Raw genomic sequence first — 27,445 nt, 5'->3', positions numbered from 1 at the left:
CTGTCCATTACTACTCTTCACTTTGTGTGATGCTCATGGAGGTCCCAGCCCTATAGTGCTGAGGCACTAGAGAAAATGGAACAAAAATTGGCATTTAGTCCAAAAACCTTTTTCAAACTGAATGGTACACCTTTATTAATAAACTTTGCATATGCTTATAATGACTTCTTAAGCATACTTAATAAGCACACTTAACTACTCTGACACCTGGCTTGAACTACAGATTATGTTTTATAGCTAGTGAAATCAGAAGGAAACTTGGCCAAAGGCAATGCTGTTGTGCATAAAACAGTTTATGTTCTCATATGGAATAATATCTGTAGCTAAGCGTAAGCTCTGTTATCACAAGAAAAACATGATGTATCTTGGGCAACATGCATTTGATATTACAGAGTGCCATTGACAAAATGTCGCGATTCCCTCTTCAGGGCAAAAACCATTTAAGCTACTGATAGTAGCCATGAACTATGTACAGTCAAAATTATTGTCGAGCTTTGTTTAAAATAAGGTGATGTGCAGTGTGTTACAGGTAAATATTTATCTTGTTTTAAAGATTGTGAATACTTATGGGTGTTTACCCTGCATTCAAGTTGAGATTTACTTCCTGCAAGAAGAAAGGTGAAAGACATTTGTCCTCCATGCTGAACAAAAGCCATTGGGTGGGAACAGGTCACACAGCACTGGGTGGAGATCTGGTTGGGACGTGGTTCCGCTGCAAGGAGAGCGGCTTGGTAATTTCTGCACATACAGCTGATTTGCTGCTTTATCTCCAAGCAAAATATATCAATGGGCAGGGCACAGATGAGGATTTCAGATAACTGAGCTCTAATTTTGATTGCAGGAGCGTCTAACCTTGTGTGATGTACTTGACTTATCTCTGCTTTGGTTTATTCTTCTCTGTAACAGGGAATTAATTCTGATTTTTTTCTCTGGAAAATGTTTAAGCTTTGGTGAAATCATTTTACAGAAGTCAGTTAATTACCGCACAGGAAAGTAATACAATGGCAATGCAAATACTGCTATGGCTGGTCTGAGGACATTAAGTCAGTAACTTCACCATGTTATCACTAATATTGCTAGCAAAGTTATTGTGTAATCCTTACGTAGGTAAAGTACTTATTGAATTTGGATGACAGACTTGGGCTCTGTGTGGGAAAATACTTTGGTCTTGGAAAAGAGCCATCAGTTTGAGAATGGAAATTAGAATGAGGCCTCTGATTTGACTCTGGCTGAAGCCTAAAGAAGTCTCCTGTCCAAGGCTCAGGCGAATGGAAAGTTTTATTAAAAGTGTGTGCACAGCGTTTGAGGGGGTGAAGTTCTCTGAGGGCACACAGCATCTTAGTGTTGAGGAGGAACTTATACAAGCTGAAGGGGAGAAAGGCCTTCTGAGGTGAAGGGCCAGTGACATTGCCTACCATTTTGTTAATCAGCCAAGCTCTGGTTTTAACGATAAATAACAAGATCTGTATTGCCTGATTGTAATTTGGACTTCTAATCTCAAGGAAGAAAAAAATTTTTATTTGTGCTAGATAACCTGACTTGATGACATGTTCCTACAGTAGTTTTATTTTACAAGGCTGAATGTATTTTGACATGTTATGGGCAACCTCATATCTTCCTTCCACTTATGTAACTGGGAAAACTTTCTCTTTGAACTGTCGTACTCGTTAATGAGTTTGGCCAAGCTACACTCGAATACAGACAGTGGATGGGACTTGGTAGGAAGCTAGAACCATTGCAATGAATCAAAAAGCCCAGGAGAGCGCTTGTGTTACTGTGATTTGCATAAAGATGAAGTACCCCTCAGACTATCAAGGGATAGGGCCCTTTTTGGATTGGCACCACTGTTTTGCAGGTGAAGTCTAGAGGTGCCCAAAGAAAGCAAGTTTGGGATCAGATTTTTTTCCTCAAAGTGATTAATTGAGAAACTGTTTCTTTATTGCACTTGAAGATGAGGAAGATTTCAGAGCGAAAGCTGCAGGTCAACAAATTCTTTGTATGCTCAAACAGCCAATGAAGATGTATTTTCTTATTTAACTAATAGTCCTTGATGTCACTTATTGAGAAATATTGTCACTTTGATAAGGAAATCATATCTATCAATAAAGCCCAGAGCAAGTTTGGATAAAATATTGCTGTGATGTCTTTAGGAGGATCAGTGATAGACAGGAAAGCAAACTCTGCTAAGGAAATTAAATTGAGCTCCTTTGCAACCTGATGCCATGAGACCTCTAAAATTTCTCCTGGAACTTTAATTTTCCATCTAGCATCAGGTTAATTTGAGCAATTCTTGCACAGAAGCTTCACTGTAAAAGCAGTCCCAAAGACTCTTTAGTGAGCTGAAATGGCACCATTCATCTTCACTGGTGTTAGGCAATAAACACTGTTGGTCATGGCCTGTTACAGTAGCAGTGGCAAAGAGGATGTTTGCAGAAATGCTTTTGAATGGCAAATTGTTTTAATATTCCCCAGCAGGCCCTTGCCTTTCTGGGTCAGAGATTTCTCTAGCGCTCTTGCAATATTCCTATTCCAGATTTGTGTGTCTCATGGACTCCATGAACAGACAAGTTACCAGAGAACCAGGCCTTAGGATTTCATTTCAGGCTTATGGAGTCTTAAATAGGACTGTTTCCATACTGCTGAGGTCAGCCTTTTAACCAAAGGATATTCCTAAAGAAGTCAAACTCAACCAACCTTAATACACAGAGGCACTCCTTTAAGGCATTTAAACATAGTCACTGTTAGGAAAAGTAGTGTAATACATCAAAAATGGCACCTGGTGGACTTTAGTGTTTACTTGATTTAATACTATTAGAACAAAAAGGATCTCCGTGTCCTAGCTGTGTTTCCAAAATAGTAGCCATCATTTTCTGTTTGTTTTGAATTTGATGCTGGAGAGCTATGAGAACCCAAATGTTTTTAGTGTACGCAGGGTAAGGAAAGTGGCTTCTCCCAACGTTAGTGGCCAGAAAATCATCATGTGCTTGTTGGAAACATCATGCTGAGGTAGATTTCCTTCAAATTAATCTCTTAGCTTTATATAGCCTTCTAGTATTATTTGAATTGAAAGCAGTTTGTAATATAAGCACATTTTCTCAATTTGCTTGAAACAGTAGGAGCTAGTGAGTGATAATACAAGATACAAAGAAATTACTTCACAGAATGTATATACTCATGCTTATATTATGTCTGCATAATATGTGTGTATGTGCAATTTATATAACCACACACTTCAACATAGATATAGGTGATGTATCTGATTTAAAAATCGAGATTAAAGGTGAAATGTACATAATGCCTTGTAGAGCCGCCCAATAAATAGGCCATGGGCTGTTCTCTCTGCAGTGTGATGGATAAATGTGCCATACTTACTCTAGCATTTTGAAACTCCATGCAGATTAAAGTGCATGTTTCCATTGCAAACCATGTCACTTCAGTAACTTTTCTTCTTTCTTAGCTTATATGTGGGACACCCCCACACCCCAAACTCGGACTTGCATTGTGCCAGGTTTATAATAAAAGTTTCTTGGTTGTTAATTAAATATAACCTTTGTTTCTAGTCCTGCAACCTGTTTTTGCAACAAATGCTGTTTTGTAAGGAGAGAAGTTAGTCAGAGTAGGCTTCATCAGCTTGACTTCTGGGGTAACATCTGGCTCTCCAGAAATCATGACCATTTTTGGCACAGTCTTTACTGTGCCCAGGTCACAAAAAAACAGCACACATAAGGAGCCGTAATCCATTATAGACCAGTAATCCGAATATATGATGATTTAATGCTGCATAGTTTTTGCTGGCACTTGTTTGAGGTGCCTTTGACACATGTAATGCAACCATCTCCATGACTTGTAAAAGCCTTTCATGATGTATTAAGTGTGTGCTGTATAAAACACAATAGCAATGTGGATTTAATCTGTGCGTGAATTCTGAATTTAAATCTGTTAAACAAATTCTTCCTTTTCAGGATATGGATGTAAACAGCATATTCTAATACACATCTTCTGGGAAAACTGTGTTTAAAAACTTGTGCTCAAGCTAACATGCTTGGATTAGGTATGAACTGGTGAAGCCATTGTGCTTCATATTACCATATCAGTAATGTGGATGTCCATACTCATCTGGTTCTAGACCTGGAAAAGGAACAAGCAGGAGGTTTGGTTTGGTAGTTAGTTTGTTAGCTTAGTGCCAGCTAACACTCAATTATCTGCTGGAAAGTACAGTCAAGTAACACTTGTTTAGAGCCTGTGAACACTCTTGGTAGATGTGAATTAACTCACTTAACATCAGCTATGCTCATCAGAGAATCGAAGCATTGCCCTATGCCAACGTGTGCTAATACAAGCTGCCTAATGTATCACTGCTGCCTCTCAATCTCAGTGGATCTATATTTGATCTGCAGTTTAGTATAATTCAAAGTGACATGAGAGAGAGCTTCTCTGTTCCAGTGTACCTGAAGTTATTAAAACCACATCTGCCTTAGACTGGATGGTGAAAGAATGACACATACAGAGTATGATTATGTTTGTCAGAAGTGATAGATGTTAGTGTGGATCTTCCCTGAACTGATCACAGGATAAAAGGCATTTGTAAACAGTGTTGGTCTATCAGACTGGTATCTGGACTGGAGTCAGGACTTTGCACGTTCTTAACTGCTTCTTCCTCTGAACTGAGAGACAGCTGCAAGGATAGGTGTGGGCAGATGCAAGCACCTATTCCCTCACTCCTGACTGGCCAGATGCAAGTGCTATTTCAGTGCATCATTGCCTAGGCTCTGCACCTCAGCAGAGGCTGTCATGTGGTTATGGAGACCATCAAGAGGTTGCCAGTGCAAAGCCTTGTAGGAGAACTAAAGGATGATCTGTAGGCCTGAGAGTTGTGGCTGAATTTCATTTTGATCCAGTGCTGCTCTCCACTGAAAGAAATGCTCTTCTTGATTAAATCAAATATTAATGCTTTTTGTTACTTGAAATTAAGCAAGCAACTGATTAAAGCTCTTCCGCAAAATGGTAGTATGTGTACTGTTTAAATGATTTAGTTGAAATCTTTATGCTTTCTCTAAATATCAACTTTCCTGTTTGTCAAACCCAGACCATGCATAGTTGGGTGGGTGAGGATTTGCCAGCTAGGACAACTACAGCTTCCTCAGGGCCTGGTGAAGGAAACTTGGAAGAGAAATGTAAACAGGTAGACTAAAAGCCGTGTGCACTAATCACACTAATCGTGTTTGCAGTCTTAACTCAACTGTCTAGCTGTGTAAAGAGACCCTGACTGGAAGGGTCTCTTTTGAAAAAAGTGTGTCTGTGAAGTAATTTTTGCCTTTGGTGTGCTTTTATGTTAACTGTCTTGTTGTAGTCCCTCATAAGCAATCAGGGTATGAGGTCCTCTCCTTTTATGGGGCTGCCAGTGTTGTGAGCCCATCACCAATAAAAGTTTGAGTAACTTGAAAACTGCTTTCATATATCTCAGGCAACTAGCTGCTTATTCTGCTTGGTCTATTGGACCAGTGACAGCAGCAATCATAAGGCGCTTGTATTAAGCTTAGGTCACTGACCACATTTCCTTTCTAAAATCAGTGGATTTTTCCAGTTAGCCTTCATCTTTTTGCTTAATGAGCCCAAACCATTTCAAAGAGACTTTATTATAATTCAGCCAAGTCACAGAGGTTACAGATTTTGATATATTTGGCCAATACCCACTGTCTAGGTGAAAACAAAAGACAAAAGTTGCTAAAGCGTTTGTGTCCCTTTAGCAGCTGGCACTGTTGGACAGCATGAATTGCACTGGCCTACATGTGAAACTTTGGGAGCTGCTACCGGCTTGTGGAACCTGATCCCTCACTGCATTGTTATAAGGAAAATAATGAAGTTACATAAGTGATCCTTTGCAAATGATTCAAGAAGCTGACGTGGAGCCAGACCCCCTCACTAGCATAGTCAGGCTCTGAAGTCACTGGAGTTTCTCCAGCTCAAGCCAGCAGAGAACTGCTTCATTAAGATTAGATAATTTGTAGGGTCTGCGTTTTATGTCACTGAAAGGAGATGGATTAGTGTTCCACGCTAATGGTACAGGGACACAAAGGCAAGGGAAAATTCAGATATTACTCTTTCTTCAAACTATATATCATCAAGCACAAGTGTTGCATGAAGAATGTTTGTACATTGTGTACAGATTTTTTTTTTATTGCTTGTTTTAAATTTATCTGCTTCCTGAGCAATCTAATGAAACAAGGGCCAAGATTTTCAGAAATGACCAGTGATTCTGAGATTATTAAAATGTCCTCTGGTTTGTCACAAGCTGAAAATCCACAGATTTAAAACTCTTAGGAACATTATGTTTAAAAGATGTCCTTTCACTAGATAAATGTATGCTAGATAAACGAAACTTAGAGGATTATCAAGTGTGTCCAGATCTAACTATTAAGACAGGTGTAGAAATGCTGCTCCTGATGCTCTTCATTACTGAAATAAAAATAACTGTATTAGAACTGGGAAGTATTGCAAGAGTGAAACTTAGAGCATGTTATAAGTGTGATTTCAAGCTAGAATGGACCTTCTGGCTTTTGAGGTCAGACCACTGTTCTTGATTTTTATGGTAGCAGGGATGAAGACCTTCGTGTGTTAAATCTTAAGTACTAAATTGTGGATGAACTTTCAAATAATGGCTTTTGCCTGAAATAAACCTAGAGGTGCAGTTGGATGGCTGAGGACTATTTAAAATGAACACAGCCAAGGTTAACCCATATAACTCCAGTGTTGCTTTTGAGAGCTTTACTGGAGCACCACTTCCAGGCTGTAGTAGTACTTGGCTTTATTTCAAAAAGCATAGACTATAGATCTGCTTTCTTTCAGGCCACAGAAGATTGTAAGCATTGTGGGTGGCTGTGCAGCACTTAATTCAAAGCCCAATGACCTATTTGCAGGCAACAGCAAAGCTACTGAGCATTGGGTACACAGAATACTGGCAGACACTCCTCTAAAGACAAGCTGTATTTTGTGCAAAGAGCGAGTGTGGACACAGTTCTGTTTCTGTTAAAGCCAAAACAAAGAAATGGAACAAAATTGAAGTGAGTTTTGGGAGCTGAGACTTCCCTCGGATAACTCCTATAGCACAACATCTATGCTTAGTGTTTGTGTGTTAGGGTTACACTGTACCACTTAGATAACTCTGCTTCAGAGTGAAGCCACAGGGTCATAAAGTCCCAGGTGGAGCTTTGGTCAAGATTTTGCTTATATCTGTGAGATGCATCTTAGACCTCCGTGGCACACGAGAGATACCCCCAGAATGTCACATCATGGAGTGCATGTACTCTTACACCTGTTTTGCTCTGTTTACTTAGGAGATCTCCAAGGATGACTTTATTTTTAACCTATCAATGGGAGATATGTGGGATAAATGTATTGGAAATCCTTTCCCACCTCACTGTACCTTGGGCAGCTCCTGACTTACCAGTTAATATCTCCAGATATTCTAGTTTCTGAGCAATCTCTGAACGTGGGAACCTTGTCAATAAATTTTCTTGGCTTTCTTTATCTCAGTGACTATGAGATCTGCTTGTTCTGACACAGATCATCTGCATGTGCACTTCCTAACCATCCCAGATATGCATGCCATTCACAAACGGGAATGTACTTTGGCGTGACTTGTCACTTTGCATTCAGTTCAACATGGTGATTGTTGTTCTGAGATCTATTGTTTGCAGTAATATTTTTATTACAGAAAATACTATGCTGGTGAAAACTTAAAAGTTCTTGGATCAGAATGGACATAAATACTTGTTCTTGTTGGATACCAGGCAGGCTTCATGGCAGAGTTGCCCAAAACTTCAGGTCGGAGGAGGGTAGAGTATGGAGTTAAGAAAGCCATGGGGAAATTATCTCCCCACTTCTTTCATCCTTAGATCTTTAGTGTGATGTGAATAATGACATACTGTGTTTCCATTCAAGTCAGTAAGAGTTTTGGCAGGAGACAGCATGATCCATCTGGAATGAAGAGTCTGAAGACCTGTTGTTTGTTGCAGTCCTTGGAAGCCCATTTGAGTGTTGTGTGCCTCAGTTTTTTGCTGGCCATATGAAAAGGATGTTACCTACCAAACTTTCATGGATGGAAAATGTTTTTATATACAAAGCTGTGTTACTGCAAATTTGGGCTGATAGCAGAAGGAACAGCATAGCTTTAATTGAAATTTGCACACTGCAACAATGAGGTACTTTGATTCCCCTCCACTATGAAAGGGTTTTTGTGTACCCAAGTTCATCATCTGCTAAAGGATTCCACTTCACAGGGAACTGCAGATACACTTAATTATTGCAACTTTACAAACACATTACTTACTGAAAACTCCTTCTTTGAATTGATGAGAACAATTAGTGTACAGTTATTGCCACAGCAGTGAGTTATGTTTTTACCCTCTTTAAAGTTCTTTTTCATTTTTAGGAGGTTTTAGAAAGTTCCCAAAAGGGTCAGACACAAGTGTCTGCTATTCCTAAGCCTGTATCTATGCTTTTTACAAAGTAAGTGCTTGTGTAGCTTTGCTTCTTATTTTGTGAGCTGAAGCCACTACTTTGTGTCCAGATACGTATTCTGGAGATTGATGTGTCAGTGGCTACACCCCCACTGGAGAAGGTGATGCTGCAGACCATCAGAGGTCCTTCATCATTGCCGCATTTTTATTGTTCTTTTAATCAATTTTTATACTTTTTTATATTTTCAAGGCAAAGGCAGTGGGAAAAAAAAAGGTAATTGGTGTAACCCATGTGAGTTGTACGCTGCTGGGGAAGTCTAGTTAGGAACATGTGATGTTAATTACTCTTGCAGATATGCACTCTGTGATTTATTCTGCTTCATTCCCATTTGATTCCATTGTCTTATTTCAGGACACACAGAGCTGTATGTTTGCTAATGGAGTTAGTGGGTATCCTGTTCTGGCAGGTATTCCTCCAGGCAGATAGGGCAAACCCTGTCTAGTGAAATTAATGATAAAATTATGAATTGTTTCAGTGGTATCCTGGTTTCACTTATTAAATTTAGGGAATCTGGTGGGCTTTAGCCTGTTCATGGATGAGAGAGAGGTGGTTTTCGCCATCCCAGTAGATCTTACACTTGAAATGGAATCTTGTGTTGCTGAAACAGCCTCAGTGGTGACACTTGCAAGGAGAGGTGGGGAAAGCAGGGGTTATCTGTCTGATGAAACAAACTTGTCAGATCTTTAGGAAGAGGAGCATTTGGGTATGAACTAGTCCTGTTCACACTTAAAATAGCACAGGAATGACAAATTGCAGTCCTATATTCTTCATACTTACCTGATCTTCTGGTTTTACTTGTTTCCTGTAAATTTTTCCAGTAACCTGTTCAATTGAAAATGTGCTGGACAGGACGATGGTACAGTTTTCTCACTAGCTGTGAATAGCTGTACACTTCACATCTGAGATGTTAATGATATAACCACAAAAGTATATTGAAGGCTCTAAGAACTAAAAAGTTAACCATAACAGCTAGCAATTCCTTGACACGTCACAAGGAACACATCAAAAATTTGTCTAGTATGGGAGTCTTTTTTTTGAATGAAACACACGTCGTTTACCGTAAGGATTGTTACCAACAGAATTGCATACTTTTATCAAAGAATAAAACCTGATGGTCTTTTCTTTCTTCTTTTCAGGCAGCACAAATAGTCCTGATTTCTCTCTTTGAATTGAACACTCCCGAATTTACCATGTTACTTGGTGCCTTGCCAAAAACATTCCAGGATGGTGCTACCAAGCTCCTGCACAACCACCTCAAGAACTCCAGTAACACCAGTGTGGTAAGAGGCCCTTGTCTTTGAAAAACAGCAGAGCCCCAAAGACAGCAGCTCATTGATAAGCTGTTGCAGATGTTCGGCAGCATAAATTATCTCTAACTGTTGTCTTGAAGAAATATGGCAACGGAGGCTTCTGTTTGATGTTGCTTTTATGGGGACCATTAAAACAAAAAAGCTCTGTTATTTTTAAATTTAATATAGTCATAATCAGTTCAGATTTAAAAAAAAAAAATAATGAGAAGCACATAAAATTTGGTGGGGTTTGTGCTTTCAAGTTGGTGATGCTTTTGAAACTCCTGCCAGTAATGACCTTTTGGCTAAAACAGAGATCCTGATACCACAATTTTTCTGGGCTTACTACCACTATTGAAATTGGTTTAATATCAAATATATTGTCTACTAAGAAGCTTGCAGGATCTTTGATGTGACCTACAAGGTCTCCTCAGTCTACACTTCTTACCTTATGTTCTGGTTTTACATGAAGCTCTTACATATTTTAAATTCTCTGAATTAAAATATTAGTAGATCATTTAAGTGTACTTCTAAGCATCTTTTTTCCCTCCAGAGCAGCAAGAATTAGGGCATTTTTTTCCTTTTTAATGTGGAAATCTTGTGAAACTTACTGGAATTTGAACCCTCCTATCTTTGCACTTCCATAGGGACAAGTAGACCTTTGTGTAAGCTAGAACTGCAGCATTAGGCTTCCAGGCAAAAGAACTGGATTCTCTAGTACCTTCAACTTTGTGTGAAGAGAGTTAGAATTGGGAGCAATTTTTACTCATTTTGCTGTGGTATAAATGATTGTGCAGGCCAATGGAAAAATGGTAATTTAGATTGCTTACTTACGCCCAACAAGCACAATCAGAATGCTTTAGACAGTGTGGAAAATAGCTGCATAATTAAATTGCTAAATAGCCAGGGTAATGGTCTGCATACTTTGGAGCCTGGCAAATCGTGTCTGAGAAGCTGAGTAGCCTGGTGGATTGATAAACCATTTCTCTGGCAATATTTGCAGGCTGTATGTGTTGCATAGTTAAAATTGCAGGTACTGTGGACTGTAGAAGAGTGCACAGGTGCTTGCTTTACCCTCAAAGCAGTACCTTCAAGAACATAATAATGACTACATGAACCGTGGCTGCAGATTTTTAGGTCGAGAGCCAGAATCAAAATTGCACTAAGCTTGTCTCGCACAAACAAAGGCAATATTTGGACCTGTTGTGTGCTCCTGCCTGTGCATTGCAACACATTGCTAATCCCTGTCTTCCTGCTTCTGTGCCAGGGTTCCCCCAGCAATACCCTTGGTCGGACTCCTTCCCGGCACTCCAGCAGCAGAACCAGCCCCTTAACTTCACCTACCAACTGTTCCCATGGTGGACTGTCTCCAAGGTAATGCGGCAGGCTAATTAAACCACTTGCAAAATATTAAGAGATTTCAACACTGAGTGTGCATTTGCAGAATATGACTCACTTTGAAAGCAAAAACAAGACCAAAAGTTCACAGTAGATTGCTCCAAAGAAACAGGGTTTGAACATGATAATACATGGTTGGTGATTGACTTCAGTGTTCCAGTCCTCATGTTATCTGTATAATCTTAATGTCTTGTCTTGTAATATTAATTTTCTTTCATAACTAGGCCTTCTCCAGAATTGCATTTGTGGGTTCAATAAAGGTAATATTAAATGGCAGCATAAGAAATAAGCTCTTGTTGAGATTGCAAATATCACAAAGTATGTGATGACTTTCAGGTCATGGGTTTCAGATTGTCTCCTTTTTTTAGGTGTGCCCTTGTGATCAGTACTTCATCTGACTCTAGTACAATGCTTGTGCTGCTGAGAGAAGTACTGGATCTCCTGTCCCCCTCTTATGCTTTGTGAGGATGCAGAACAGGCAGAGGTGGTCACTGTGTTTCAATGCTGAATACCTCTCAAATCACTCTTCTGGCTGCTCACCAGCAGAACAATGGCCTGATTCTTTGGTCAACAGGTCTGTGGCAACCTGTTTTTGCTGAAGAATATCCTAGAATATATTGATCCACTCCAAAACTCAACTTTTATTGAGTAAACACAGACTCCTGGATATTGGGAATATACGTGTTTTGCTCCATAAAAACTTAGAGCAGAGGATATAAGAATTTAAACAGTATGCTCTGGGACCATAGAAATATTGGAGGAAAGTATTAGGTTGTTACCTAGACAAGCTTTGATTCACTCTGGGAAAACTTAAAAGCTGCTGCTCTTGTCTGCCTGCCCTCTCCATGAAAGGTCACTTCCCTTTATCATGGAAGAGACAGAGGGAAACATTGGGTGAGGGCTGCAGTTTAGTGACTTACATTGAAATCTGTTAATCAGCCCTGTCGTGACTTGCTAAACCCTGTCTGGAGGAATGCTTAGACATACATGTGAGTTCCCATGTGTCAGGAAAAACACAGGTTTTAGCCTTTAATGAGTAGTTACTTCAGCAGCATATGAAGAGCACATGGGGTTTCCCAAGAAAATTTTGGATATCTAAATACATCTTTGTGACCCCTAAATCTGCTGTAATCCTAAACTAGGATTCAAGCTAAGGTCAAGTTGCCTATTAGTTTTTTTTTCTTCAACAAAGGTTTCATTAAGAAATTAAGTGTTAGAGTTTTAGGGGAATGTTTCCAACTATGTCGCTTCATTTTTTACTAGTTTGAGCATTGTTCTGATGATTTATGTCATGGGAAATTATAAACTATCATATGTCTCCTCCCTGTGGTTATGTTGTGGCTTTGCTGGCCAGGTTTGCATGTGGCACATATTTTATCAATCCATGACCTTTTACCATGCTTTCTGGGTTTTGCCATTGGGACGCAACTGTGTTTTGCCACTTTGCTCATTGCTTCGCAATTTGTCTTTGCATTCTTCTCACTTCTTGATGTCAGTCAGGGTGCACATATCAAAATACTGATTAAAGCATTCAGTGTACGCTTAATACTTTGTTGTTACTGTTCTAGCATTTTGGGTTTAGAAACTGGAGGGGTTTTTTTCCATGTGATAGGTTCTCGAGGAATAGTTGGGGAGGGCATGTAATTCCAGAACATTCTGCCATTAAGTTGTCAAGACAAAACTGCCACTGATGCAGTGGCTAGGAATTCCCTTTAGAAAACAATAATTCTTTCAATCTTCCATGGAGTTCTTGGAGGTGTTGATCCAAAAATTTAGGTGTCTTTTCAAGAAGTGTTTCCTGTTTCCTTGCTGGATTTAGTTGCGAGTGTGATGTGTAAAAGTTACTCTTCAATGATAGATGAAGGTGGAAGCTGCTGTAAAAGCTCTTAAAATATTCAAGGGAGAAGTTTTGCTTTTTTTTTTTTTTTTTTTTTTTTTTACCATTTGTAGAAAAGGTCATTGCAGGTACTGCAAATCAGTGGCAGTAGCTTCTGATGCTCTGCTGGATTGCTTCCTTCTTGAAAATGTCTTGGGTAGCACAGTTTGATCATGGTCCTGACTTACAGAACAAGGGAGAATTTAGCTCTATTTCTGAAGAGTACATGTGGTTTTCCTTTCAGAAAAAAGACTTTAGAAGATGTGCTAACAGATTACAGGAATGCACTGCAGTATTGCAGTTGATATCGATGCTTCTGTGTCATGTTTCCATTATAAATGCTTGTCATTTGCTCTTCATCAGTGGTGTAAAATGTCACTTTTCTATCTACAAACTTGGAAAAAGAGCACACCTGAGTCATTCTGATAGCAGTGTAAAAGGATAAAGATTCCCATGGTTTCTCTGTGTATCCCTCCTCTGAAACTAGGCTTGGCTTTACATTTTTATGGGACCCATTGCCAAAGGGTCTTACCAAGGTTATGTATGTCTATTGCTTCCTGGGGTGCTCCACGTACAGGCTCTGCTTACCTTGTCTGTGCCTATGTCTTGTACAGGCAGCCTGAGTGCACTCAGTTGAAGGATTTTCTCCAGTTCTTAATGCCAGCTTTGGTTTTGAAGATTATACTTTCCTTTGAAGTTTTTCTTGATGCACAGATTGGAGAAGTCATATCTAGGGACAGAGATGTCTTTGGCGCTGGGATATGTGTAGAAAGGATAGTTTGGGTCCTGTAGGAATATGAAAATTCTTCTAAGCATAGCTGCTCTCCCATATTACTAACCATTTGTGGACAATATCCTTAATATCAATCAAGCCTTCATTGATACAGACTTTCTATAGTATGTGTTTATGCCTTTGCCCTTAGGCCACATTACTTCTCCCATATTATCGCCATCACAACTAAATTTGACTGATGATCTTTTGGGAGGGGGTGTGTTTGTGTGTACCATGTATTTGAGCTCTCTGGATAGATTTTGAATGGTTTGGTTGAACTGGATTTTGATGTAAACAGCTAATTTACTTATCCAGATTATAACATCTGCTTAAGTATCTCCTGGTGTTAGTGTCTTCGGAAGGGTTACATGCTTTCAGGTCCTTGGCCAGAGTCCTTCCTTCTCCTCCTTTCATTTCCTCCATCCAGTTCTGCTTCATGATCACTAGAACATATCCACTGCATCTGTGAGTTACTTCTGCATTTGTACCTGCTTTTTTTGTCTTGACAGTTTTTGGAGAGAGGAGTTATGGAGGAAAGAGGTGTTTTCTGAAGAAGAAAAGCAGGGCACTTGGGAAGACTGAAAATAATAGAAAAAAATCCCCCAGATTTCTGATTGAGAGGAAAGAATGTTTCCTGGGCAATGCTCAGATGAATGACTTGAGTTTGTGCTGGACAGAGAAAAATCTTCTGAGCTTTAGTAAATGATGCAGTATGACAAAAAGGAAAATACTAAGTTGTGAAGTCCTTCAGTGTAAGAATAGGGGGCAAATGAATTTCTGTAATCTCAAATGTTACATTCAGGTTGTGAATTTTCACCTAGAATTCTGTAGGAATATTTGAAGGCATATTAGATGAATAGGTTTGCCCTACTGATTCTGCCTTTATTAGTAGCTGAGAAACCTGTGTGTAGTTCCAATTATTAAACCCCCACCCCCCCAGTTTAGTCCTTTGAAGATGTCTGGAGGAAATGTTTCAAAATATAAGGCTAACAGTTTTATTTGGCTGTGTAAATTTCCATGCCGATTTTTTCACTGACAATAGAAAATACTGTTAAAAATAAAATTTGACAGTTTTAGTATTAAGTTGAGCAAGGCAAGGCATGGAAAAAGAATTAAAATAAGCCACCCATGTTATACAATAAGGACAACCCTGCATTGTTTGGTGGCACGTTTGCAGGTAGGTGAGATCTGAGCTGTGAGATTTCTGATCAGCAGTCTGGGCATCTGGTGTATTTCTCTAACTGTTGCATGTAATAGTTATATTTTTGGATTGCTGGTTAACAAGTGACTTTCTCGACACCACTCTTCAGAGTTTTCAACCAGCTTTGCTGCTGTTTGCACTGGAGCAATTCTTGACTTGTTTGCTGCTTCTGATCTTCAGTATCTTTCACTTGCGTGTATACAAATGTGACTTTCTAAGACAGTATGCTTAAACTTAATAGAAACAACGCAGTGTCCTGAATACTCCGCCAGCTCAAGCGTCTATATTCTCATTTAGAAAATTATTTTGAAAATCCATGTACCATAAAGGGAACAGGACAAAAGCAAAGGTTAGACAAATTGCCACAGGAATGGATGCCTTGACCCAAGGATGCAGGATCAAACAATAACCAGACGGGGCTTGTGGAAGTTGGGTGAGAGATCTGAATTGACTTAGAGGCTGGTTTCATCCAGTCTTTCCAGGTTTGTCAGCTGAGACCCGGGTCCAAGTCCCCAATTTACATGATACACACTCTAGATGGACTTCCACTTGCTGCATATTTGGGGTCAGTTTAAATCTGGTGAAGTAGGATTAGATCTTGAGCCCTGCAAAGCTCTTTTAGAGGCACCAGGAACCAAACTTTACAAGCTACCTTTGGGTGTCTGATAAAACAATCAACTCCAACTTTCCTTTCTTCCAGGGAAATCCTGTTGCTTGCAAATACCTGTTTAGAGTTTGAATACAGATGCGTGGTCAGGGATTGTTTACTTAGAGCATTTTAAGAGATGTTTATAGAGGCTGTATTCATTCGTAAAATTTACCGGTTAGTACAAACAGGGACTGTTTTTGTGTGAACCATATCATTATGTTAGGAATCAAAGTGGAAATTAATAATAAAGGCCAAAACAATGACTTGTGAGGCTCAAGGGAGTATTCTTGTTTAATTTTGTTTCTATTAATTTTTCTCTCTCTCTCCAAGGCAGCATAACAGCACTAAGCCACTCAGATTATAGTTTCTTTTTTTCTCCCTCTCCTTTCTCTGTTTTTTTTTTTTCTCTCTTTGGTTTCTCCTCTGATCACGGCAGTCGGTTCTGGGGTTGGAGTGCAGATGGGCTGTCGAAGCACCCCCCTCCCCTTTCTCAGCCTAACTCCATCCCCACTGCTCCTTCCCACAAGACTTTCAGACGCTCTTACTCTCCCAGGTAACAAGCTACCTGTTAAACAAACTTGTCTGAGGTGTCACAGTATTATTTACCTTTCACACTATGGGGTTTGTTCAGATGTGGGAAATGATTTGCAGAGATTTTGGTTGGAAAAGGAAAAGAGATGATGATAGTTTTCAGAGAGTGGAGGTGACAGGCAGCTGCTTGCTCACTGCTTGGGGAAGATGCGACATGTAAGTGGGGAAAAAAAAAGTGTATTTTTCCAGCCTCTTCTTCCCTGCCAGATTCCTGAATGGTTATATGTTTCACAGTTGGTTTCCAATGCAGAACACAGTTGCTGAGCACTTTCAGCAGTCAGTGGTTGTGTTATGATAACATGGACAAGGTCTTTCAACTTGGCTACACTGTGCAAGCAGCACACAAGTACTTTCAAACAGGCAAGCACAGCTCAGTAGTGTTTTCACATCTGTGGTAGTGAATATCCATAGGACGAGGATGAAGCTTGCATATATGATTTTTTACCAGCTGCTTACACAGTGTTGATTGTGGAACATCTTGGAAATTTGTAGTATTGAAATTAAATTTGTCCTTACCACAACATTTAGAGGCTCTCAATCAGCAATTTTGACATCTCTTCCTCCTCCTGTGCCCTCACATTTTGTTCCAATCTACATACAGATCTTTAATCAGTATACTGGACTAAAGATGTATACTGGTTTTAATCAAAAAACCTTCTGAATACAAATTTGATTTGTCAGACCTCTGTCTTAAATTCCTTGGATTTTTTTTTTTATTTTTTTTTAAAGTTTATGACCTGACAACAGGCTTTCTGTAGATATGGTTTCTCCTGAATTAAATTTGCCTACTACCAGAGGAAGGGCCATATATAGTCTTGAAGCAAGAAGTTCCTAATAAAAAGCTATTGAAAGAAAAGCAAACAAATTGTTCTTTGAGGCTCAAAATCTGGGAATCTGTGATGTGGAGAGAGAAAAATAGAATCCCGTAGTGTGTACCTCTGTGAATACTTGCAGAATTAGAACTTTAAATCAATATTTTGACTCTTCTAGAACACTAAGATATCTGTGGAAGAGATCCGTGTTGATTTTTTGAGTTAAACTAGTTGAGAATTTTTTTCTTCCTTTCATTAGATGACACCAAGGTTTGGAATAATTTGACACATATATATTCCAGCCCAGAGCTCGAAAGTGCAAGGAAATGGGTTACTGTGTACTGCTTGAGGATGCTAAACTGTTGATTACTTATATATAGTTTGGATTGGAAACTGAATAACAGTTTATGAAAGTAAAATGTATTTCATGTCAGACTGGAAAACTGCCAAATTATATCTTGATGAATTGTAGAGAGCTGCATTGTTTCAGTGCAGCAGAAGATGGAAAATAATGTTGTGACATCCCTAAACACTGCTCATCTTTACTCACTTCTTATTCATCCTGTCACTTTCCTCTAGTTTTCTGCATGCGTCAGTTTTTTTTTCCTTTTGTGTCTTTTTTTTTTTTTCCTGAAAGGTGAGTGTAGCTCCATTTTATTTTTTATTCCCTGCATCATGTTGTCTGTGAAGTATTCCAGTGCACATACTGTCAATAGACGTGTATGTTCACATGTAGAGTTTTCATTCATGTTGAACACAGACATAATGTGGTCTCCTGCACAGGCTTACTCTTAACATATCAAATCACTGGATTCTTTAGATGTTTATTAAAATTTGGGTTTGTGCTTTAAAAAAATGCATCAGATCAGTGGTTCTTGTTGAGAAATTGCCTTAGTCCTTTAGCATTGCAGAGTTTGCTTTGATCTATTCTTTGTTAGCAGTGTAGGGCAATATTCATCCCTGAGGAAAAAAGAGGTTTTAGCAGAAGATTTAGTGTTAGTATATCTGTGATTATTTCTTGGGTTTTGCCATTGATTTCATTGTGTGACCTTTGGTAAGTCATGTCATCCCTTGGTGTGGGTACACAGTTAGTCACCTGTATACCTTCCTGAATGGAGGTTTCACTGCTCACTAAATATTCTATGAAGAACCCTGTGAGATCTATGATTTAAACATGCTTGAACTAAAAATTACTATTTTTGAGATCATACGAAACAAATGTTTTCCTATCCCTGCCTGATACTTACATAGACTCTAAAAACTGCCTTCACTTTTGTCTGGAAATCCATCACATTACTGTCATTCAGCTGTCTGAAAAGTCCTAAATACTTCAACTTCTGTAGGTTTATAAACAGCTTTTGTTTCCTGATCTTGGTCTGTTCTTCAAGTGGTTTCTCTTTCTTCCTGGTCTGACAGACATTGTTTGAAGTTGGGGAGTTGTTCTTTGGTTTCTCTGCCAGAATACACCGTGCTGATGCTTGCGTGAGTGTAGTGCGAGCGTGTTGCTTGGGAGCCAGGGATTATGGCTATTTTCAGTGTATTAATCCCAAAGGAATCAGACAGCACCAATCTTATCTTATGTCTGAAGTTCCTGAGTTTCTTCCATAAAAAAATAAAAAAGCAGTTGCTCTATATATTTAATATCCTACTTCTAGTTCTATTGAAAAATAATAGCTGTGTACCCATGATTCAGAAGGGATTTTTTGTTTGGGGTTTTTTTTGCAACCCACCTCATAAGGAATCTTTCTTTTGTGGAAAAGGAACACAGCTTTTTGTTCAGCCATCCTTCTCCAAGCCCATCCTGTCATCCTTCCCAAACTGTTAAGAAATAGTAATTCACCCCTGTAGGGAACCACTTCTTGCCGTTTATTGACAAACAACTTGATGTAAATGTCTCAAATTCTTTGGGTTTATTTGCTTTTGGCTCTACTGAGGTCTGAGACTCGCCCACAGAAATTGCTCTCAGTTACTGGGTCTCTTCATTAAATCTCTCTTGGAAAACTGATTGTCATGCAAACTCAAGTTCTAGACAGACCAAAGCCTTGCCAAGAACGCCTTTTCATTTTCACCAAGCTTGTAGGAGGTTCTCTTCTTAGCCACATCTTTCCATATCATCTGCCCTTTCATGCCAGACGTTTTTCCATGGAACTTAATTTTGGATAACTCCTCAAGGAATCCCAAGCTTGTGTGGCTTTATGCTGCGGAGGAATTTCAGAAGAACAGACTGCAAGAAAGCATCACATTTGTGTGAGAGAATTCCCTATCTTAGGCTCAATACTGAAATGCATCTGAACTGCAAGGCATTGTTCAAGTGGTTTTGGTTTTATTACTCTATAAATGAAAATGGACATATTAGACTACGGTTTACATCAAGATACATTTTCCTTTCTATTTAAATCTGTCACATTTGAATCCATTGATAGAATATATTTGATATATTATGAAACTAAATTTCATTGATTTCATTTCCACCAGCTGTCACAACCCTTTGAGTTCTCATGGTGATTGATTTTCTTTATTTTCCTTTTTAAATAATACCACTACCATGCTGGGGATAGGTTTGTTGAGTTCATGGAAGCTAGCACACTCACTGCTGTGGAATGTAACAAACAGTGGACCTGATTTCTGCTCACAGTGATGTAATGCCACTGATTTCAGTGGAGCTTCTCCTGGATTTAGCTTGTTTGAGAGGAGGCTCAAATGCGAAGTCTGCTTTGATTCCACCCATGTTTTGTGACAAGTCACTGTTAGAAAGGGTATGCCAAATCATCTGTCTCCAACTTGGCACTATTTTTTTAACAGTCAAAACTGGATTCCAATTTCATATGTAACATTTCATATACGTTTCGTCTTTAGTATGCTGGATTATGACACGGAGAACCTAAATTCTGATGAAATCTACAGCTCTCTTCGTGGAGTCACAGAAGCGATTGAAAAATTTAGTTTCCGTAGTCAAGAAGACCTGAATGAGCCAATCAAACGTGATGGAAAGAAAGACTGTGACATTGTAAGTATTTGATTAATGTCTGCAGATAGGTGAAATTTTAAAACACTGTGTTCAAACCTGGTTTGGGATTGTTAGTATACAAAATCCAGTTATTCCTCCTGTATTCTTGCAAGTATCTTCAACTTATTGGTTGCTAACTTCTTATAACTAAGTTGTGGGGTCCCACTAATGTAGCCCCATGCTCCCTTTGAACTCTCGCCCCCTGTGAAATGTGCTCACTGGGCTTCTGTAGGAGTCTCATGTAGGAGGGAAACAGTGGTAGTTTCACAGGCTCAGCATGGCTCGGTGATAGATTTTTCATGGAGTGTGTGTAGTTAGGTCCATAATGGGAGATGTGAGTTCTTAAAATGCATGGGTGGTTTCCCTCACAGGCTTATTACTTCATATATAAGAGGGACCTGTAATCACTCTGAGTGCATAACTTGTATGGTATGTTAAGCTGCATGAATGGTTACAGAATTATCTGCCGTGTGAGATACAATTTGGTTTAATTAAATACATGGACTTCACAATTTACAGGAATCTTAAACGATGATCGTTATGGGTCCCTTACAACTTTGAGATATTCTATGATTCTGTGACAAGTTTTGCTTCCTATTTGAACAAGCAAGTTTTTGTTGGTAGATTAAGTTAGCCTACAAGGCTAAAAATCTTTGGTCCAAGATTTTCTTCGAGACCCTTAAATTGTTCATTTCTTGTTAGCTTGCAAAGCCTCATCCAATTTCCTCAGTCAATGGGTTGTTTTATGAGGAGGATATTGCTTCTGCTTCCTTTCCCTTTCTTAGCAAATTGGTCCTGTTTCAGAGCTTATGATCTTTGCCAGCTCGTGCAGTTTTAGCAATAGTAACCTATATTTAGGAATGTTAGCATAGCTTTTTGCTATATAATCACAAGATATTTTTTGAAACAGTTGTAGTTATATAAGGGAAAGAGGTGGTAATCTAAGTTTTACTCAAGTATTATATACATGTAAATGATTCTGTGCCTCTTCATGTTGGTGGGTGAACTTGAAAAAAGTTACATCTTCCACAGAATTTGAGCAGTCTTATGTCTTTTCTCTCTGTTTGATCCCCCAGGTGTCTCGAGATGGTGGCCTTGCTGTGCCTACCAGTGATGTCCGTGGAAGCAGTGATGTTGTAGAAGGGGGAAGGATGGCTCTAGATAACAAAACCTCTCTACTTAACACCCAGCCTCCCCGCGCCTTTTCAGGGCCACGTGCTCGAGAATATAACCCCTATCCTTATGCTGACACAATTAACACTTACGACAAGACTGCCCTGAAGGAAGCAGTTTTCGATGATGACATGGATCAGCTTCGGGATGGTTTGTATCAGTGTATCTTATAAAACTGCAGACACCACGCTCTGTTTCTGGTATATTTGTGTATGGGCAGTGCTCTTGGAGACATACCTGCCCATACATATGTTGTGTATTACCTTGCATCTGAGATGAGGCTTGGTATGAAATAGTCTGTGTTCTCATGTACCAGCAGAACCTGATCTGTGGCTATTGAGAAAATGTTATACTGCACTTTTAATTTTCGTTTGCTTAGAGTTTCCCTCAAACTAGTCCCTTAAGCATCTAAATGCATCTGTAGGGACCTTCCACTCTTTATGACTGGAATATCTCTTTCAATAGCTCATTGTTACTGAGCATTTCACTTCATTTAAGTGATGCTACACCTTAGCATTATTCTTTTGCAGTACATCGATGAGTCACTGTACTTTGATCTAAAGGTCATGCATGTGATTTCTGGTTTTGGGTGTGTGTGTCTGGGAAAAACTGTGGCAATTCTCATCTTGTAGAAGTAATTATTGGAACTGGATGAAATTCAGTCATCATCTCTTCCTGGTTCATTAGAAGCCACGTGCAGATTCATGAGCTGTGTTATGAACTGTGGTGAAAATGTGGGCTAGTTGGAATACCTTGTCTGCTTAACTGAGGCCACCTGGAATTTGATGTATTTTTGAGGGGCTGCTTGTTATATGCACTTTGTTCTGTGGAGGGTTGGTAATCTTGGCATCCTTGATCTTTTTCCTCAGTTCCCCAAATGATTTGCTTCTGTTTGTCCTAGAAGTACCCATTGACCATTCAGATTTGGTGGCTGATCTTCTGAAAGAGCTCTCCAACCACAACGAGCGGGTGGAGGAGCGGAAAGGAGCTCTCCTGGAACTGTTAAAGATCACAAGGGAAGATAATCTCGGAGTTTGGGAGGAGCATTTCAAAACCATTCTGCTCTTGCTTCTGGAAACGCTTGGAGACAAAGATGTGAGATGTAGTTTTTTGTCTTAACTCTCCTGTACATTGCTTCATCTAGGGTGATAGTTCTTCCCCACTAGTTTAAATGAATCCTGCTGCATTGGTTCAGCATCTCATCAGTGATGCTGCACTGCTTATTTTTTCTTTTGAAAGTTGACACTTCTGCTTTCATTTTCTTTGTGTTCAATGATGAGTTTTAAGCTACGCTGAAGTGTCTCAGTTTTTCCCCCTCCCTCCAGAGTGTTAGGAACAAATAACTAGGAAAGTGAACTAGAATCAGGAAAGGAGTTACCTTTTTATAGTTATCTAGTACAAAAACTACCAAGATTTCAAAAATTGTTCCCTTCTGAGTTAGGATGAAGTTACAAGCTCTTAAATATATCATACGCATTCCCCAAAAAGGGAGAGTAAAGGCACCCTAGAATAGATTATTTTTTTTACATCTGTGTGATTTAAGATCCAGGATATTACATTTCATAGAATAGGTCTATATCTCTTGCAAAAATGTCATCACAAACAAACTGCTTTTATAGGGAATCTTGTTTTGAAGTATTAAAAAAAAGTTGCATTATTACCACAGTTTTATGTTTGATAGCTGATCAAAGCGGTAATTTACAGGCTAGACTTTACTTTTTCCACTTGAGGCTATTTGCTCAGCTTGCAGCACAATGATAATTGGTTCAGCACCCTGCTGCGCCTTCACATGAGAGCTGTGCTCCATCTGAATGTTACAATATTTAGCACTCACAGTTCTTCCTTTTTTGTTTCATCTGATTCAAAGTCCATTATATTTCTTATGCTCCTTGTAAAGTATATGGTACGCTCTCAGAAATTTTAATTCTGAAACTGTGTAGGTGGCTGTCAGTGTAGGTGGCTCAGTAGATGTTCACAGTATAAGCATGGAGCTGCTCTAGTCCTACATATTTAATCATAGCATCATCACACATTATCAGAAGATATGGTGGCTTTATCTATGTGAATGGTGCTACTGCGTGAATTTTGTAGATGAATAGCAAAGGACATGATTTAAAGGCTGAGTATAGAGTAAAGTAAGATTCCTCTGCTGAGATAATAGGATTTATTTGGAGTGGCTACAGGCCAAAAACTTGATATAATAGTTATGAAATTAAAGCAGGTGTTATAAATCCCTTCTGCTAATGATTTTTTGATAAAAGGGATTAACACACTGGTCAGTATTGACTACAATGACTTAACTGTTCTTGAAAATAATTTCCATAGGAGTTACAGGAAGATAATCGATTTTACTGCATTAATACATGAGAAAAAGCTTTGTTGCATGGATGGAGCCCAGTTTGCTCTCTGCAAAGCTGAGCAAAAGAAGGGCAAAACAAATATGATCTGAGCTTCTTTGTAGGTTCATGTAATGCAGACGTGCTGCTTTGGGTACATATTTGTACTTCAGTGCCAAAGGAGTATGGACTTTAATAAAGTAGAGTCATTCTGATTCTTTCTTGTATCTATGACAGAAGTCTATGAGAATTTTTCTGCAAAATCCAGCAAGGAGACTAATTCTGAATTTTAGTTATTGATTACACTGCTCACTCCACTGGAGTTCGTAGAGCGTGATAGAACTTTTCTGGTGGCATAGGGAGCCATGAGAATCTACTTCAAACTACAGTTCTGAGAACTGACTTTTTTTAATGTGGATTTCTCTTGACATAGCATTCAATAAGAGCCCTAGCACTGCGAGTCCTGAGAGAGATCTTACGGAACCAGCCAGCAAGGTTTAAGAACTATGCAGAGTTGACTATCATGAAAACACTGGAAGCACATAAGGATTCCCACAAGGAGGTGAGTGAGCCTTTCAGTGTTGCTACTGGGAAAGCAGTATGGAACTGCTGAAGAAATGTAGGACCTGTGAGACTTAACAGGCAAACACACTGACCTATCTTGACAGTAGAACAAATTAATATTAAGTCTCCCAAGTATGAAGAGACAGGATTTTGATGTGCTGAAGCAGGGAGGATAAAAGTTGAGACTGACAGAGCTGTTTAAGTGGGCTTAGAGCTGTCTGGAATTGTAGGCCACTGTTTATCAGCTTCCCAGAACTTTGCTCATTCTGGGAGAGGCTGAGACCCTGTGGTAGAAAAGTGTATGTTTAATAATTTTGCGAAGCACGCTCCCTCTGTCTGTACGGGTAAGGATAGGAAATGTGCTGGAAAACACAAAGCCCATGTTCAGGCAGAACTGTGAGTGAAAACTGACTGGTGAAATTGGGCCATGCTGGAGAACTGGGAACTGGTGAGTAAAAGGAGAAAATTAACAAAGGGGCTATGCTGCTGAAAAGAAGCTGGGGTGAAGGAAGAAGCAAAGGAAAGGGTGAATTGGATTTCCCTTTTTTTGAGAGGACTCTTATATAAAACTGAAAGTATTCTTCTTGAGTAAAACAAAAATAAAGGGAAATAATGATAACTTTTGAGGTAGATCAATTAAAATTACATTTAAAGTCAATCTTTGTAGATTGACTTCCAAGCTGGATCTTTCAGTCTACCTTGTGCATGTTGCAAGTTTGAACTAAACCTTAAAAAGTGCCACATGAATTTCTCTGTATATCGGTGACGGCTTTGTTACCAAAGGCCTTGCTTTGAAATCTAAGACACTTATTCTTCTCTGCAACAGGCTTGTCCTAAACTCGCAATTTTAGACATCTCTGCCTGGAGAGCTTTGGCCATGAAAAAGATCATTGTATAGATCAGACTGCTCCAGAGCATTGCATAACTGGCACAAGGTTATGTTAGCTGTGTGTAGCAGTAACTGTACTGTTTAAAAAGCAAAACAACAAAACAAAAAGCACCCTCAGGGAAAGAAACTAACAGGCTGGATTTCTCTAAAATGAAGAAGTAGAAAACGTTTAATCCTTTAATGAATGAGGACTGCTGTACTCTTCCTACCTTCCTCTCCTTGATTTAGAGCCTTTGCACTCCTGTCATTTTCAGTTCAGAGTAATAAGAAGCAGTTGTAAATTACATTTCCTGATAAAGCAGTCAGACAAAACATTATGTTCTGAAGGAGTGCCCTTTATTGGCAAGTTTTCCTGGTTGCATACTTCTCAGCTCACCTTGACTCAGTGCCCTTTGTATTTTTTTTCCCGAGAGTCCTCCAATGCAGCCATTTCTAGCAGGACCTTCCCAGATTGTCTCTGGCATTGTTTTTAACGTCCCTCAGAATTCACTGTCCTCATGGGACTGGTGGGTTTTATAGAAATCAAGAACAATGTTGAAAACATGACACTTTATGCCTTTCTACTCCCCACACTGTGTTCTTCATGCTTGTGGTATGGAAAGATTCTTCAGGATTTGCATGAGATGCCTTCTGAGGAAAAGCAGAGAAGAATAAGTCTGCTACAGAGAAAGCAAGGCTCAAGCCAGGAGTGAAGGGATGTGAGTTCTGGCACTTTATAGAAGAATAATTGAGCTATATTGCTATTATCAAGTAGCTGCTCTTCTGTACCTAGCATGCCTTTGATTTACAATAGTTTTGCATAGCATCTTCATAATTAAAAATTATTTGCAAGCTGCTACAATGAGACCTTTGGGTGACCGCTGTCATAGCAGAATGTTGCAGGTGTATTCCTGTTTTGCTGTCTGTTGCTAAAGGGTTGTGTATGCACAGTTGTATTAAGTGGTGGCACTGGTGCTGGATTTTTCATTCTACGCATGCATATTTTGTGATCCCTGTGTAAATGGGGCTCTTGGAACGACAATGCAGCCCATGAAGGGCATCATCTCTGTCAGTAGTTTGAGAACATCAGCGTTCATCAAGCTAAGAAAGGTTTCCTAACCTGCACTTGGGTTATCTACATGAGCTAGGCTAAAGATATACCTGGGAATATACTTTAGGTATTTTTACTGTAGCTAGGGCTTGCTGATTCAGTTAAGTCTGTGAAAAATTAACTGAGGGTCCATTTGGGTATGGCTCAGTTGGTCAAACTCATAGCCCTGAGCCAGAAGGTCACAAATTCCCACCCTGTGGTGGCCCTCCAGCTCGCTCTCTCTGCTGACTTTGCAGTGCTGCTCTCTAGGAGGGGTGGAGGAGCTGCCCTTTGACTTGATCCCACAGAGTAGGAGATTAAGTTTGTGAGATTCACCAGTTTGTGATTGATGGGCTCTTCCAAGGAATAGATGAAGAAGTAGAGGGAAGATGTGAGCAGTCTGTACAGCTTTCTTTTTCACTAAATCAGAGCAATATTAAAGGCAGTGGTGTACCATCCTTAGACTACATAAAATAAAATCTTCCTCTAGACTGTAAAAACTATTTCAAGGAATGCTGCTATATAATTTGATCAGGAAAGTGTTAATCCTTGTGCCAGGGATGCCCTAATAGGATGTCACTTCGGGCTTGTTACGCTTCTGGGAAATTCTGCCTTGTAGTGGAAGATGGTAGTGATCCTGGTTTATGGTTTGAAATCATTTAGTGTGCAACACACACTGCATAAGTTAGCAGAAAGTGACTGTTTTGATCAAGCTGTATCAGTTTCAGTCTGTCTTACCTCAGTTTCCTCTTCAGCACAGGGACTGGTAATTGCCCTGTTATTGCTCATGTTTTCCATTGTGTGTGATCCATGGAGAACCCACCCAAAGTGACCAAGCAAAGAGAGTTTGAAGAGGAGCACAGTACAGAACTATTAATCTTGAGTACTGTCTCCAAGAAGTCATTGTACTAAGAGGCAGTTCTTTGGAAATCAAGAAGGTACATTTGTCTACCCAAATTCCAATATTGCTGCTGTTCAGCATGGCCAGGAGGGAACAAATAACAAATTCTAACCAACATATTCACCAACCAGCAAATACCACCCCCTCCTCCAGTCAAGTGCCAATATCTAGTTAAAGATTGTTTGAAACAAAAAGGGTCTGTGGTTTTATTCCAGATTATATAATTGGAAGTATGGAAGCAGTGTTAGCATAGTTAGGTATTTTGGGATGCCTGGATAATTGTCTGTTTTTCCAATTCCAAGCAGAAGTCTTTAGAAGGTTGGATCTTTGCCATGGCCACAACTGTCCTGCCTTCTGTTGCTGAAGGCAAGATCTAGGATCAGTGGAGCAGCACAGCT

At 39.4% G+C, this 27,445-nt stretch overlaps 1 protein-coding gene across 22 annotated transcripts in view; it reads left to right on the top strand.

Moving 5' to 3' along the window:
• CLASP1 (cytoplasmic linker associated protein 1) overlaps positions 1–27,445 on the top strand; it is a 176,948-nt gene that overhangs the window by 135,298 nt on the left and 14,205 nt on the right. For 11 of the 22 annotated variants that reach the window (XM_026852674.1, XM_026852667.1, XM_026852664.1 and 8 more), the window contains 7 exons: positions 9,657–9,800; positions 11,077–11,183; positions 16,142–16,258; positions 19,965–20,115; positions 21,192–21,438; positions 22,190–22,383; positions 24,058–24,186. In XM_026852674.1, the coding sequence (XP_026708475.1) occupies positions 9,657–9,800; positions 11,077–11,183; positions 16,142–16,258; positions 19,965–20,115; positions 21,192–21,438; positions 22,190–22,383; positions 24,058–24,186 (1,089 nt within the window). The remainder of the gene's footprint in view (positions 1–9,656; positions 9,801–11,076; positions 11,184–16,141; positions 16,259–19,964; positions 20,116–21,191; positions 21,439–22,189; positions 22,384–24,057; positions 24,187–27,445) is intronic. The other 11 variants (XM_026852681.1, XM_026852680.1, XM_026852678.1 and 8 more) reach the window with 3 other exon arrangements.

The sequence above is a fragment of the Athene cunicularia genome (assembly GCF_003259725.1).
Source record: "Athene cunicularia isolate RWA chromosome 7 unlocalized genomic scaffold, athCun1 chr7_part1, whole genome shotgun sequence".
In the NCBI taxonomy this organism is placed as follows: Eukaryota; Metazoa; Chordata; class Aves; order Strigiformes; family Strigidae; genus Athene; species Athene cunicularia.
The sequence above is the reverse complement of the archived record's forward strand: the minus strand, read 5'-3'. Positions and strand labels throughout refer to the sequence as shown.